The sequence below is a fragment of the Scyliorhinus torazame genome, chromosome 18 (assembly GCF_047496885.1).
Source record: "Scyliorhinus torazame isolate Kashiwa2021f chromosome 18, sScyTor2.1, whole genome shotgun sequence".
NCBI lineage: Eukaryota > Metazoa > Chordata > Chondrichthyes > Carcharhiniformes > Scyliorhinidae > Scyliorhinus > Scyliorhinus torazame.
The window spans coordinates 115,438,719-115,453,890 of record NC_092724.1 but is presented as its reverse complement, the minus strand read 5'-3'; the positions used below and the strand labels follow the sequence as shown (position 1 = coordinate 115,453,890).

Here is a 15,172-nt window from a genome sequence, read left to right as displayed (position 1 = left end):
TCCCTGGGCGGGGAGAGAGAGACATACCTCGGCAGTGCCCCCTGTCAGAATAAAGGGGCAGTGCCAGGTGGCGCTCTCTGGGGATCTCCATGGGGGGGTTTCCCCGTGTCCATGGGGACTCACAATGGGGTGGTGTATTCCATGTACATGGGGAGGGGAGGGGTTGCCCATGTGTATGTGCGAGTGGAACTCCGTGTGCGTGGGGATTGGTTTCCTCTTGTTCATCAAGCAGAGATCAAGATGCCCTTTAAAAGCGGCACCCTGCTCTCAGGAATCCCGGTGTTGCTGGCTTCATCTGGCCCGACCCGACCCGGCCCGGCAGCCTAACGGCCTGGGTTCTTTTCCCCTCCAAGTGCTGCATAATGTGATGAGAAATGCGGGATGTGCAGTCAGTGAGCTGTACAACGCTTTTCTCATCTGAGCCAGAAGGAAAAAGGGAAAATTCCATTATACATTTTCCAGGTGCCTACCTATAGCCAAAACTCCAACCCATGAACCAAATAACACAGTAGGCAATGTTTTAAAATGCATACATACATTGCTCTGACTTTATTTACTTATTGATTAATGATCTAACCATGCACAGGTAAGGATAAAAATAATGAGTCAGCACTACAAAAGGTTTGCTTTTAAATTATTGCATTTGAATGGTTAGATCAATGCTAAAAGAATAAAGAAAGTTAAACAAACAAGAGAGCAGAGATTAGAAAAAGCAGGGGTAAGGCGGAAAATCCTAGCAGATTATGTGGAAGATGTAGAGAAGAAGATAATCAGAGAGGGAGAGAAAATATGAAAACCTCAGTGAGATAGGAACCGCTAACAATAAAGAAAAAGTTACAGAAACCCCGAGTGAAAGCCAAGGAAACGTTACATACAGAAATGATTACGGGAATTGTAAACAGACAAATACACCGAGGGTGAAATTTTCCCAGAAATTGGCAAAGGCTGATAGTGGGCGGGGAGATCGACCATGAAGCCACCAACAGCAACGGCAGCTTTCTCCGCCATATTGTGCAGGACCTGGAGGGAAAAAAATATCAAGGGGTGGGTCCCCACGACATATTGGTGGTGGGATGGCCTCTGAATTGCACACCTTCACCAGCAACTTAGTAATTCGAGGATCGGGGAACTATTTTTAAAGGACACTCCAACACAAAGGAGTACACGCTGGAACCCTCCATCCCCACCCCACCCCACACCTGTCTCCAGCTTCCTCACAGTGTTAGGGGCAGTGCTAGGGAAGCTGACTGTGCACAACCTTCTCCCCACTGAGTGCTGCATTCACCTGAGCTCCCCTGAGGGGGGTGGGGGGGGGGGGGGGGAGGTCTGCTCACCAGGTACATGGCTTGGGAAATCAATCAGATTTCTCACCATTCTGCCGCCACACCAATGTAGATGGATTTTCAGAAGGGGTGGGGGGTATAATTCAGGTGGAGGGGCCTGATAATTCTATGTTGATGAATGCAAATTATATTCTCGAGGTTGAACATTGGGAAATGTGCCCTGTCACTGATGGGGGGGAGGGGACAATTGCGTCATGCACTTGCGCAGATGCCAAACGCGATTTGCCTGCTCTTGCGATATTTTCCGCACCCGTCGCCAAACCTGACCAGTGCAATCAGGAGTGGAAAAGCCTGGCCCTAGAATCCTGAGAAAGAGGGAGAAAATTCACTGAACCCTGTAGAAATGAAGAAAGAATAAAGGCAGAAAGTAGAGAAACAAAGTAGAGAAACAATTACTTAAGCTAGCAAGAGAGTCTATTGACAGCAGAAAGAGAAAATCTGAAAATCATCTACTGTTATTTGATTAGAACAGTTTTAGATAAATTTTAGACAAAATGACAATGCATTTATGTCACATTTTCCACCATGATTAAAAAGGGAAAGGGGAATAATTTTTGGCTGGTTTGTTGGTTAGCTTGACACTGTCATTGCGATAAGATGTTTTGAAAATCTGGTAACATGATTTCAATAACACTGTTACGTGATGGAAAGGAGAAAAGAAGAAGATGCTGGAGCACGGTAGGCGTGGGGGAAAATTCTTCTTGTGGAGCAGAAGGAAAGAACCTCTACTAAAATGGAAGGAAGGAAATGGAAGGAGATTACGTGAGAGATCTGATTACGAAGAGAAAAAAACAAAACAAAAACAAAAAAAAAACAACAAAAAAGAAAAAACAAAAGAGTAATGGTGTTGTGAGTAAGAAAGAATGAGCATTACCTTAGTATGGAGTGATGTAAAGTCATCTGTGGTGAGGTGGTTAGGTAAATCTTGTCATATAGAGAGATCTACACGGCATTGCTGATGAAGAGAGTTGTGTGTCACAGGTTTTCAGGTCTATAAAATAGTATGGGTAAAGTATCCTGATCCAGCATGTGGGAATACTGGTTTGCCTGTAAGGGTGTCTTACAGCTTTCCACTTGTGATATCTATCTCTGGCTCACAACATGAACTACCAGGGGACATCAACCAGTTATGACTCTTCACCACAATAAAGTTCCTAAACATCCTGTTGGTCTATTTTTATAGGTCATTACTTTTTAGTGTGGCATTAAATGGTAACCATGGACACCACAAAGGAAGTGACAATTTAAATGATCTTAAATTGTGAAATATCTTGTTACCTCTGTCTTTTGTAGGTAGCGGCAACCTTTAACCACAATAATATTAGCTTTTGCATAGTGATTACATTGACAACTCGCCTAAACACAATAATTTAATGAGATGAAGCTTAGCTAGGTGATGGTAGAGATGGCATATATAAATACAAATGTTGCTTTGACTGTCCTTTGATTACACATGTCCTGATTTAGTGAACTCTTTCAGTTCATACTTGGCTTTCAATGCAACTTTGATATTATATTAAATGTCTTTAGTTCAATCAGTTCCTAATGTGCGGGCCTTGCGCATCTGTGAGGAACATCAAAGAAAACGTGCCAGATCCATCGAGGTCAGCAGCTGGGAAGGAGCTTTTTAAGGATAATTAGAATTATAATTCTACCTCTTAACTTTTCATAGTTGAAAATTGGCTTAGAGTTCTAAAATGGACATTGCAAGCCAATAGCATACATATTCATGGGTAAATTAAATAAAGCTTTACATTATTCCACTCTTTGGTGTTTACTAAAAAGGCATTTCATTTCAAACATAACTTCAGAATGAAATAGCCAATATGATCAAATTGATGTGATTTATTAGTAGTTTATGTGCTGATTACATATTGCTTTTCAAGGTTTATATTTCATGAACTGCCTCAAGAAGATTGGCATATCTCATTTTTTAAATTAAGATTCTGTTCTCCCTTTAGATTTCAGCCTTACACAATTCCATAGCATATAACTGTGATTAAAAGGCCTTCAACTGAGTTTTCCAACTAAAATGTAATTGGACTTTTTGTCTGCATCTGAGTTATATGAGCAATCAAGGAGTGGAAAAGATGAAGGGGGAAGACAATTAAAAGAAGAGACTTCCATTTAGCGAATTAAATTCCCATGTCTATCCGGTGTTGATTCATTGTGATATATGGAACGGAAATATTAAATATCAATGATGTGAAGATGCCGGCGTTGGACTGGGGTGAGCACAGTACGAAGTCTTACAACACCAGGTTAAAGTCCAACAGGTTTGTTTCGATGTCACTAGCTTTCGGAGCGCTGCTCCTTCCTCAGGTGAATGAAGAGGTATGTTCCAGAAACATATATATAGACAAATTCAAAGATGCCAGACGATGCTTGGAATGCGAGCATTAGTAGGTGATTAAATCTTCACAGATCCAGAGATAGGGTAACCCCAGGTTAAAGAGGTGTGAATTGTGTCAAGCCAGGACAGTTGGTAGGATTTCGCAGGCCAGATGATGGGGGGGTGAATGTAATGCGACATGAATCCCAGGTCCCGGTTGAGGCCGCACTCGTGTGCGGAATTTGGCTGTAAGTTTCTGCTCGGCGATTCTGCGTTGTCGCTCGTCCTGAAGGCCGCCTTGGAGAACGCTTACCCGGAGATCAGAGGCTGAATGCCCTTGACTGCTGAAGTGTTCCCCAACTGGAAGGGAACATTCCTGCCTGGTGATTGTCGCGCGATGTCCTTTCATTCGTTGTCGCAGCGTCTGCATGGTCTCGCCAATGTACCACGCTTTGGGACATCCTTTCCTGCTTCGGGACATCCATTAAATATTAAGTTACAGACAACAAGATCATTCTCAGTCAGCTTTCTTATGTGTTAATCGTTTCAGTTAGGTCCCATCGAGAGCAATTTATTAACTGAACACTGACCCCAAGGGCAGGCCTTTTTGACCCTTTCCACCAGTGCTCCCGCCGAAAGCGACCCCCTGAGGCAGGTTCCCCAGCGACAGGATGGGCGAGCCACACAAAATGCTTAAGGCATCAGTGGGACTGGAAGATGCTGCCAGCGAACTATGATAAGCCACGCTGGAAAACAGGTCGTTGGGAGGGAGGGTGGGGGGGGGGGGGGGGGGGAGGGAATTTCCACCCAATTTATGAATCAAAAATGGATCTCTGGAAGGTTAACTCATGAAAGAGGAACTCCGTCTGAAATAGCTGAGCACATTGGAGTATCATTCCGATTAACCGTGAAGTAGGTTAATTTGTTCTAGATTCTTAGAAGCATTGTGCACATCTACTGGTCAGACGTCACCATTGAAACCCATACCACCTCAAATGATACGTAACTATTGCATATGATACAATAGAAAAGTAGGATAGTTCCACTCTTTATCAAAATAATCTCAGTAGGGTCGATGTTTGGCATGTTGATTGGGTCTTCGGTAATATTGTAGATTCAGAACATTCTGATGAAAGATTATGGACCTGAAACATTAACTCTCTACACAGGTTCTGCCTAACCTGCTGAGCATTTCCAGCATTTTTTGTTTTTCCTTTCTGATTTCCAGCATCCACAGTATTGCAGCACTAAAACACAAGATTGTTCATTTTTGTAGATTGAACAGAGGCAGTCAACATGAGCTAGAACAGGATATTGGTGATAAAAACACAGCTTACAGAATTGATGGGAAGTGTCACCAGCTACGCAACACATCTGATGGCATCAGCTACTACAGAGGGGTGGATCGTATGGATGCTACGTAAGCTATAAGAATATTAATTAGTTACTGAATTGGTAAGGAAATTAATATTCGTGCAGAATCTTAAATATGAACATTTGTATTATGTAACATTTTATGTAAATTATCTATGGTGTATAGATCATGACTGATATAAGATAAGGGAAAACACAATTTGGATTTTGCCAATTTGTAACTCATTATTGACTGGAGTAAAGTTGTGATCCTATCAATCTTCACAATCAACGTAAGTCTCAGAGGGAACATCTGCATGAAAATATCTTTGAAATAATAAAGACATGTATGACCGTAGCTTCCTAACTTTCTTTCTCTTTTCTTTTCTCTGTGGTTAGGTCCCATCTGTGGTGATTAATACATTAATTTGAAATTATATACTTAATCATTTTAGGTAATTGTTATGGCAAGGCAGATGACAAGTGCAAGGCTTCCCAAATCCCAAAGGCAAACATGAAACAAATTGCCAAAATGATTTTACAATCTGTATTATAAGGAAGTAACTCTCAGACCAATCGTGATGATTTTATACTAAAGTTATATTAAAGTTAAAGTTAAACATTTACTAAAAGAAAGAAAATTACACTTAAACCAAAAGAACACCGTTATACAGTTAACTGTAATTTTTAAACATTTCCAAAAATATCTTGGCTTTTTTTGATGGCAACAGTCTTTATCGATTTTCTGATCTATAAAATTCCTGTAATTTACCATGCAGTGCTCTGCAGCTTTAGGGTATTCTCTTAGGGTGACAGCAAGCTGGTTTCACAGGTCTGGCTTTGTCCACACTATGTCTTCTTTGAGATCTAGCCAGCCACTGCACACACACATTCTTCAATGTTTTCTTACATTTTTTTTCCATTTAATGTTACACTTTATTTTTGCACAATCCTATGGACGTTCTATTTCCCTGAATTGATCAACCTTTTCAAAAATTTATTGCTACTATATTATAAATAAAATAAATTGAAATACAACAGCCAACCAAGCCACCTCTTTTCTTTGCCTTATGTAAATACTTATTCAAGCTCTCCTGGGTCCTCTGTTCGTCACCAAATCAAACCACATACCTTCACACCCTCTTTATTAACATTTGACCTTTGTAGTTCATCTGTTTCTAATTCAATTAAACCAGTCATATTCCCACAAGCTTGTTTTCTATTATATGACAATGTGACAGCGATTACGTAAAAATTAAAGAATTCCGCCGCCGCAAATGGCACGCTGCCGAGAAACATGCGGCTGGGGGACTGGATAATCCAGCCGTAAACGCTTCTCTATGCATTTCATCCAAGCCTTGTTTTTCCCTCCAAACCTCAAGATGGAAAAATATCTCACTGGTCCAGAAGCTTAGTGATTAAAGTATCTGTTTCACACTAGATGGTGGTCGCTACTCAGTGGTAGCCCTTTCATTTCAGGGTCAGAATGTTGTGGGTTCAAGTTCCATTCCAGAAATTTGAGCACAGATTCTAGGCACTTTTGAGAGAATGCTACTCTGTCAGAGGTGCCATCTTCCATGCGAGATATCTTGTCTATGTCCTTACTTTAAAAAATCCCAGGACAGTATTTTGAAGAAAAGCAGAGTTCTCCCCAATATCAACATGACTAGAACATATTATTTATACATGCTCACATTGCTGTTTGCAAATTGGCTGTTGCATTTCGTATTTTATGACAGACTCTGTACTTCAGAAGCATTTTATTGGCTGTAAAGTGCTTTGAAACAGTCCGAGATTGCGAAAGGTGCTCTATGAATAGGAAAAACGTCATTATTCCCCAATATAATGAGATTGTTCATGAGTGTCGGATAGCCTAGGCAGAATAAAAAGGACAATAACCATTATAGACTGCAATGCTCAAACTCCTCCTCAGTCAAGATGAAAAATAATGTGCATTGACAATAGGGAGAGAGGAATAAAGGAAACAGAAAAGTGTAACTTTACATTGTAACTGATAAATTACTTACTCTTTATGATGGAACATTGTAATACTATTAAAATAATCTATCCAGAACACTGGTAATTTAGGATTAGCTTTGATAGTAGAACTGTTATCCTTTTATTGGCGTACTTACTGTTGACTAAGTAACACCTTCCTTGGTTACAGATAACCTTTTCACGTACACGTACAAAATATTTTTAAACTTGTGAAGGTACAATGAGGGTCTACAATGTTATACAGCCTCCAAAACCCATCAGTCCCCAAAACCAATGGTGTGACCTCTAATTCCACTGGTAAAGTTCACTGATAGAACAGTTGAAGAATTAACAGAAGTGCATGAATACATAATTGTGATACAAGACATTTGCTGTTTTTGAAGGGAAACCATTCATTTCTTGTGTTGGTTGGACCAAAGATGGTTGCACAATCAGTAGGATTATTTAAAACTGAATGGTTGAGCAAAATACCGGAGATTAACATTGAATCTTAATTGCTCCAAACCTGGGCCGTTTTGCTTGGTCTGTGGATCTTAAATGTGTTCAGGTTTAGATGGCACATCTCATAAAGAATCTCTTGAAGAGAAATTGGGCACGGACATGCATAGGAAAAAAGAAATGGCAACGGCATTTCTCCTAACAAAGCAGTAGGATAGACTTTTTCAGAGTTTTTGGATGAGTTTAGGAGGGTAACGAACAAAGGCCAAGACTACATTCAAATGGAAGGTGACCATGTTTTATTCTGTTGAAATATGTAATTGATTTTCTTCATCAAAATGCTGCAATTGAAAACTTCCCCATTCAGAGCACCGCAGCAGTACAGTAAAACACAAAGAGATTTTATAAAATCAGAGGAATTTATGACAAAGAAAGAGACTATCCAGTCCATCATACATAGCCGAATCCCACTTTCCAGCTCTTGGTCGATATCCTTGTAGGTAACGGCACTTCAAATACATATCCAAATATTTTTTAAAGCCCATGAGGGTTTCTGCCTCTGCCACCCTTTTAGGCAGTAAGCTCCAGACCTTAGTTGCCATTTGTGACAAAAACTATTATTATTAAACCAACTACATTAAGTTTATGGTTATTAACCTCGAAACAGGTCTATCGTAGCCACTCGATCTGGGCTGCCCACAATTTTATGCACCTCAGTTAAATCTTCCCTCAGCCTCCTCTGTTCCAAAGAAAAAAACTCCACAATGCCCAGATTTTTCTCATACCTAAAATTTTCCTGTCCTGACACCGTTCTTGTAACTCTCCTCTGCATCCTCTCTTAAGCAAGTTGTTACACTTGGGGCGTGAAATATGTGACCAAATGAAGCTGGGCAGTGGGACTAATTGGACAGCCCTTTCAAAGCTAGCTGAGATGTGAAGGGTTGTATTATCTTCAATGCTGCAATGTTCTATGAGGCGACGATAAATATATGTTCTGCAGAGTCTGCTGTCTTGCTGCATCATGCTTGATAGTTCTTTAAATCAATAACATCGACCTGGAGAATGTAGTGAATGGAAAAGTAACAGCCCTCATTGTTGGTTAAGTTCAAGGTAGCCCATAGATTTTTTCATGAGCGGAAACTTTTGTCACCTTGCATCTGCTTTGGTGCACAGGATCTCTGCCAGGTATGGACAAGTCAAGTGACAGTGGGGCTCTTCAACCAATCAGATTGAACAATCGTCACTAAGCTATGCAGATTCTAAAACAGGAATATAAATTTGAATATTGAATTAATTGTGAAATTAGGTACAAAAAGCAAAATAAATTATTGGAAAGAAGGATGGTATTAATTTACATAGTTAACTCATATGATCAAAATACATTTACATAATTTACATGGGCTGCAGCAGTTCAAGAAAGGGGCTGAACACCACCTCCTCAAAGACAATTAGGGATGGACAATAAATGCTGTCCTAGGCAATGATGCTTATGCCCCATGAAATATTGCATTTTTAAAAATTGAGAAGTAGAGATTAAAAGACAGAAAACAAATGTTAAAAATGAATAAATCTCCAACGCTAATTCCAATGAGACTCCACACTTAAAAATACATTTTCAGGGTAGAGAGGCTGCTCGGGAGTGATCAAGTCTTATTATGGCATTGAAAAATTACCTACATTTGAGTGTTTAGAGGTAACTAGTGGCCAGTTGTTGCAGCTTCATGTTCTTGTGTTGATTTCAATACCACGTCTATTGGCAAGTTAGCAGTGTGCGAAGGCTTGTGGAGGAACAGCGCAAATCAGACAGAAACCTCTGGATATGCATGTTCAACTGTGCTAGTGAAAACTGCTGTGTTAACTGTAAGCACTGTTAAACTCAACATTATTCTTAGTGCAAAATCTGGGCCATTGATTTCTTTTCTTTTCATGTACTAAATGATCTGTTTGAGCTGCTCGCAGAAAAATACTTTTCACTGTACCTCGGTCCATATGACAATAAACAAATGCAATCCAATCCAATCCAATTACCAATAAGATTTAATTACTCATTTTATATTACAAATTATCTATGTAAAAAAGCTGATATTAAGCATATTGGGTGGAACCTTACCATATTTTTTCAAAGTGCCACTTCCAGTGAGAAAACCAAAGAGAATCCGTCCGACGCTGGTGGTGGGAAATCACACAGAATATTCAGCCTCTAGGAAAAAAAATTCTTCCCACATGCATCCAGCCATGTTCGTGGCAGTCATCACTGATTTGCCACCCCCGCTCCCCAACGGAACGCTCCATATAAATGCCTCGCCAGCACACCCCAGCACTGGTTCCAGATCCAGCCGGGGAGATGGCTGCCAGGAAGCCTACACCCAGATTCTCAGAGGGAGCCCTGACCAAACTCATAGATGGTGTGCAACAGAGATAGGATGTTCCGATAGCCATCCTTCAAGTGCCAACCCTGCCTGGGAGGCAGTGGTAGCCTTAGTGAGTGCTAGCTGACTACAGAACAAGACAGTGCCACAAGAAGATGAAGGATCTTCTTCATGCGGCAGGGTAAATCTGTCTCCTCAAGTTTCCTGCTGTCCCCCTTCACACTCCCTTCACAACTCCAAGGTAATCTCTTAACGAGCCGCCACATTGGCTCCCAACACCAGTCATGCAGTCCTCTCCCCCACACTCCCACTCCCCATCTTCCTCCCAGTAGCTAATCTCACATCTCCGCTCCCACTCAAGTCCCTCGTATCCCATCCTTAATCACCACATGAACTGGCAGGACTTCTACCTACACTCTCACCATCTGTCTCATTGCAGGAAAACTCAAGCATAATCGGTGTGAGCAGGCACAGCCTGCTGGAATCATGCTTGAGCATGATGCCTCACGCCCTTTGAGGGAAGAGTGCTTGAGTTGGCTGGCAAGGAGAAGGACCACACTTGCACAGAGGGAGAAGTGGGGGCAGCAGACAAAATTGAGAACATCAGGCCACGTATTCATAGTGCGGTAGGCTATATTACGGGTATCGCGGTACCTAGGTAGGATGTACCTTATACTGTAGTATGAGTGGTGGAACCTGCCTGCTGGTTCCACCCAGCAGGCGGAGCATAAGAGTCTGTGTTTCACCCAGAGCTGTCATTCTGTACCGGAGCTGCTGGGTTAACTACTTGTTCATTAAAGCCTTCAATTGGACTACAATCTCGCTTCAGTAGTGATTAATCGTGCATCACATAGTTCAAGCCTCACATGAATAAACATTGCCCCTTCAGGTGTCCCCAATGATGCACAGTTGCCATCTCCCTTCCTTTGCAGGTTAATCAGTCGACCAGCAGGGACCATCCTGGCACCCTCTGAACTCCACAGACCCAAGGAACTCTGAGGGAGACATCTCAGAGACCAGCATCGAGGAGGCATTATAGCAATCACCCAAATTTTCCACCAGCAGAGATACTCACACCTCAGTGGGATTAACCTGTGGGCAGGTTTCTGGGCCAGTCACTGGTGAGCACCTCACAACTGATGATCGACAGCAAGCGGAGGGATCCGGCACTCACAGGGATGCTGGAGAACAGGACTGCTGAGCCCCAGGCTGATGACATGCCTCTGAGTACGATCGGCCCAGAGCTGCTGGAGCTACAAAGGCAGAGTCGAGAACACCATGAAGGAATTACAGCATCCCTGTCGGGCAGCAAGGCTGACTGGGGGAGTCCCATTGCCTTCTGTCCGAGGAGATACTGCCGTCAGTCTGATGCAACAAGACCAACACTGCGAACGTAGTGTCCACAGTGGGGAGCTTGGCACAGTACATGCAGTCCATGACAGGGGATGTCAGGTCCATGGTTCAATTAACGACTTCCATGTCTGACGGCATGAGTTCCATGGTGCAGGGCTTCAACTGCATGGTGCAGGCATGAATGGGAACCCACGGGTCTCAGAGCTAGAAGACAGCAGGGCTTCTGGATCTCACTCCAGCTGCTCCTCCATCCCAGAGGACTCCGGGGTGTCCAACCCTTCTGACACTTCCCTCCCTGTGAGCAATACATCTCCAACCCAGAACACCGAAGAGGGAAGCACTGCAATACCCGCCTGCCAAACGTAGGCCCGGCCCTGACGTCCAGGCCCCCCAGGGATGCTTGCCAAGATGATCTCAGGCAACAGGGAGTGGAAGGCAGCAGGCCATCCTCAACTGTGGATCCTGGGGAAACACCTAGATGTAGCAGGAAAGTGAGGAAGAGTAAAAATATGTGGCACCTAGTAGGTGAACTTAGGTACTAGATAAGTCACCATTGTAATATCGCTCTTCTATTAAACATTACTTTTTACACCCATGCAGACCCTTCATGCTGTCATTTCATGGTGCCATTCTCTGTGAACCCTTGTGCACATGCGGTGCTTCATCCCTGTGGAGTGTGAGAATGGCAGTGCAATGTCTCTCCCACTCCCGATACTGGCAACGCAGAAAAGACATACTGCTGCTGGCATGCCCCCCTCCATGATATCCCAACCGATGGAAGGTTGAAAGGTAACACCACTGCTCCCCCGCCTCACTGCCGCTCCCCCCCTTCACTCCCTTACCTTGGTGGTCCCCAAACCAAGATGCTAAGAGTGCGCCCCTCATCCTTCGCCCGATGCAGACCCTGGCCATTGCCCAAGGCCTTTCTTGCTCCTGTTCCATGTGTTGAGCCTTGCTGCCCTCCTCAATCTCCTCTTCATCCGAGGAGATGTGTAGCTCCTCCACCTCCTCCTGGTCCAGATGCTCTCCCCGCTGCAGTGCCAGATTGTACAGAGGTCAGTAGACCACAATAATGCAGGACACCATCTGGGGGCTGTGGTGGAGGCCCCCCCACCCTGACAGGTCCAGGTATCGGAACTGCATCTTGAGCAGTCCAATCGTCTGCTCAACCGGCGCATTCATTGATGCATGAGCCTCATTACAACGAGTCTCAGCGGGTGTTTGTGGTTTCCGCACTGGTGCCACCAGCCACCTCCTGGGGGTGTACCTGTTATCCCCGAAGAGCCATCCCTCCAGCCGCGGCTCTCCCTCAAAGAGAGCTAGGGGCTGCATGCGCTGCAAGATGTTACAATCATGGCGCTTCCCGGGAAACGGGCACACACCTGCATGATATGCATCGCATGTTCACAGACAATGTGGACATTTGAGGGAGTGGTATCCCTTGCAGATCATGAATGACACCTCATGCCACCATGAAGACCAGCGAGCCACATGGGTACAGTCGATGACACCTGGCACTAGGGGCATGCCTGCTAAGTGGGCAAAACCCACAGCCCTGGCATCCTGCCTCACCTGATCCTGGTCCAAGGCGATGTACATGTGGGCCTTCACGACTAGTGCATCTATGACCTCCCTTATGCACTTGTGAGCGGCTGATTGGGATATGGACAGAGGTCGCCCATGCTGCCCTGAAACAAGCCGCTGGAATCGAAATTCAGAACAGCAGTAATTTTAAGGGCCTCAGGCACTGGGTGACCTCTCAGTCCATGTGGTGTCAGTTTTTGCTTCACCTGGCAAAGGTGGTCTACCGTGCCCCGGGACTGACACTGTCTTCTCCGGCGCTGCAGCTCTGACAGCTGGAAATATGATGTTTGACGGCAGTGTCCCCAATGAGGCTCCACCATCTTGTCGCTCTGCTCCTGGAAGAGTAACGGGCTCAGCCTCATCTGCAGGTCACTGGTACTGGCTGTGTGCAGCGCTATGTTGATGTCGCGGCTGCTGGTTGATCACAATTAAGAAAATAGCCAACCTGACTGGCTGCATGACTCTCCAGAATCATAAACTGAAAGGAAGACAACATGAAAGTGAGCAATGAGGATTTCTGACAGTGTCCTGACCCTCAGCCCTCTATGCTCTGGGACATCGACCCATGTTCCTCGTCCTTAGTGAGCACCTCTCCACTAAGCCTTACTCGCTCCCCTTGAACACAATAGCCATTTCCCCACAGTTGTCCCTCTCAACTCCACCTGGATGAAGTGCATCGACCCTAGAGAGTCTCAGTGGTACCTAATCCCTAATCATTCTGCTCCCCTCCCCCCTCAACCCCACCAACCAAAGCATTAGATGAAAGGGCAGTTGAGTGCATGCATTGGACCAGCATTTTTGCCTCACAGGGACCTCATCGATGCCCCCCCATCAAGACATTAAACAGGGTGAGTGAAGACATACTACACCCTAATGCCTTCCATTGGGGTCCACCATAATGTGATATCTCTAATGTAGCCATTAGTATGAGCATTGGAGTGTAATGTTTGGGACCAGCGCTTCCAAAGTGTTAAGATCTTGGCTCTAATCAGTGGCACACTCATATATTGCTTTGCTGACCTAATTGACACAATTGACTTATGAAGTAAGGGTCAGGAAACTGATCAGGTGAGACAGGCGAGAAATTCTTGATTTCTCGAGGAATTAAGGGCTATGGAGAGACAGCGGGTAAATGGAGTTGAAATCAGCCATGATTGAATGGTGGAGTGGACTCGATGGGCCGAATGGCCTTACTTTCGCTCCTATGTCTTATGGTCTTATGGACATACCTGATTCATGTGAAGACTGAAATTAGCAGGTCAACCTCACCCTCATTCCTCCAGCTCACAAGAGCTGCAGATTAAACAATCCATCCACTGTAACAGCCTTCTACTCTGACACTAATCCCTGACAGTCAAACCTTCATAACCAGTGGGCTTGTCCTTCCATGCAGTTTCCCCATTTGTCTCACATTGCTGCCTGAGCGTGGGGTTCATATCTCATATCAGTCATCCACCCCACATTGAGAAGGTATTCAGGTCTCCTGAGGCATGGGAGCACCCCTCTTCCTGAGTTTCCCACTCTACCCTTGCAGCCTGGCCTCTCATGGGTCCCCACCCAAGAACCTTACATTTAACCCAGGCCTGATCCTCTGGAATCACCGCCTCCCTACCGCTTTCTAGCTCCCACACTGGAAGAGCAATCCCTCAGCGGCAATATTGACACAAAGCCAGCAAGGAGGGTATGGGAAGCATTCGCTTCATGCCACCTGTCAGATCCTTTAAGCGGAGGGGCTCCCCAACAGGAAGGGAAAATAAAGCCTGAGAGAGACCCCTCCCTTGAGATGGTGTAACATCACGCCGGTGCCCACTGAATATTCAGTGAGGGAGAAAGTCCTGGAGTGAGTGCTTGCTAATGACATACTAATGTATTAAAATTAGGTTCCCGGGCTCCCGTGATTTTTTTCATGTTACCTCAACAAGGGGAGGTTGAAAATTAGAAATTACGTCCTCGCCAGAGAGATTCCCGTTTTCTGATTCTCTTCAGATTTTGCGCCCACTTCGGCGATCCTGCGCACAGGCTCAAAATCGGCCCCAACGTCTTGGAATATCAATGGCCAACTAAGGTCAACGCAGTTTCCTAGCCACTCATATTACATAAATATCTGTTAATTGAATAAAACATTGAAAAAAATAAAATTCCTACGCGCATGTTTTTTTCTTTTCAAATAATTACTGACCCTAATTTATGAATAAAGCGTTTAAATATATCATCAAAAAGCCTTGATAATATTCATTTAAATGGTATACTACCTCAATAATGCTTATCTGTTTAGGCCTTTTAGCCAATCAATGTGTTAATCATTATTTACAGGCATTTTTATTCGAGTGAAAACAGATGAGTAACTAATTCAATAGTATTTCAAAATCGGTTTCATCTTAGCAGGCGCTAGCATTCAAGCA

General features: G+C 44.0%; 1 protein-coding gene across 2 annotated transcripts in view; it reads left to right on the top strand.

The window, feature by feature from the left end:
• Positions 1-15,172, top strand: part of tekt3 (tektin 3) — a 44,474-nt gene that overhangs the window by 7,139 nt on the left and 22,163 nt on the right. For both annotated transcript variants that reach the window (XM_072483166.1, XM_072483164.1), the window contains exon 6: positions 4,952-5,095. In XM_072483166.1, the coding sequence (XP_072339267.1) occupies positions 4,952-5,095 (144 nt within the window). The remainder of the gene's footprint in view (positions 1-4,951; positions 5,096-15,172) is intronic.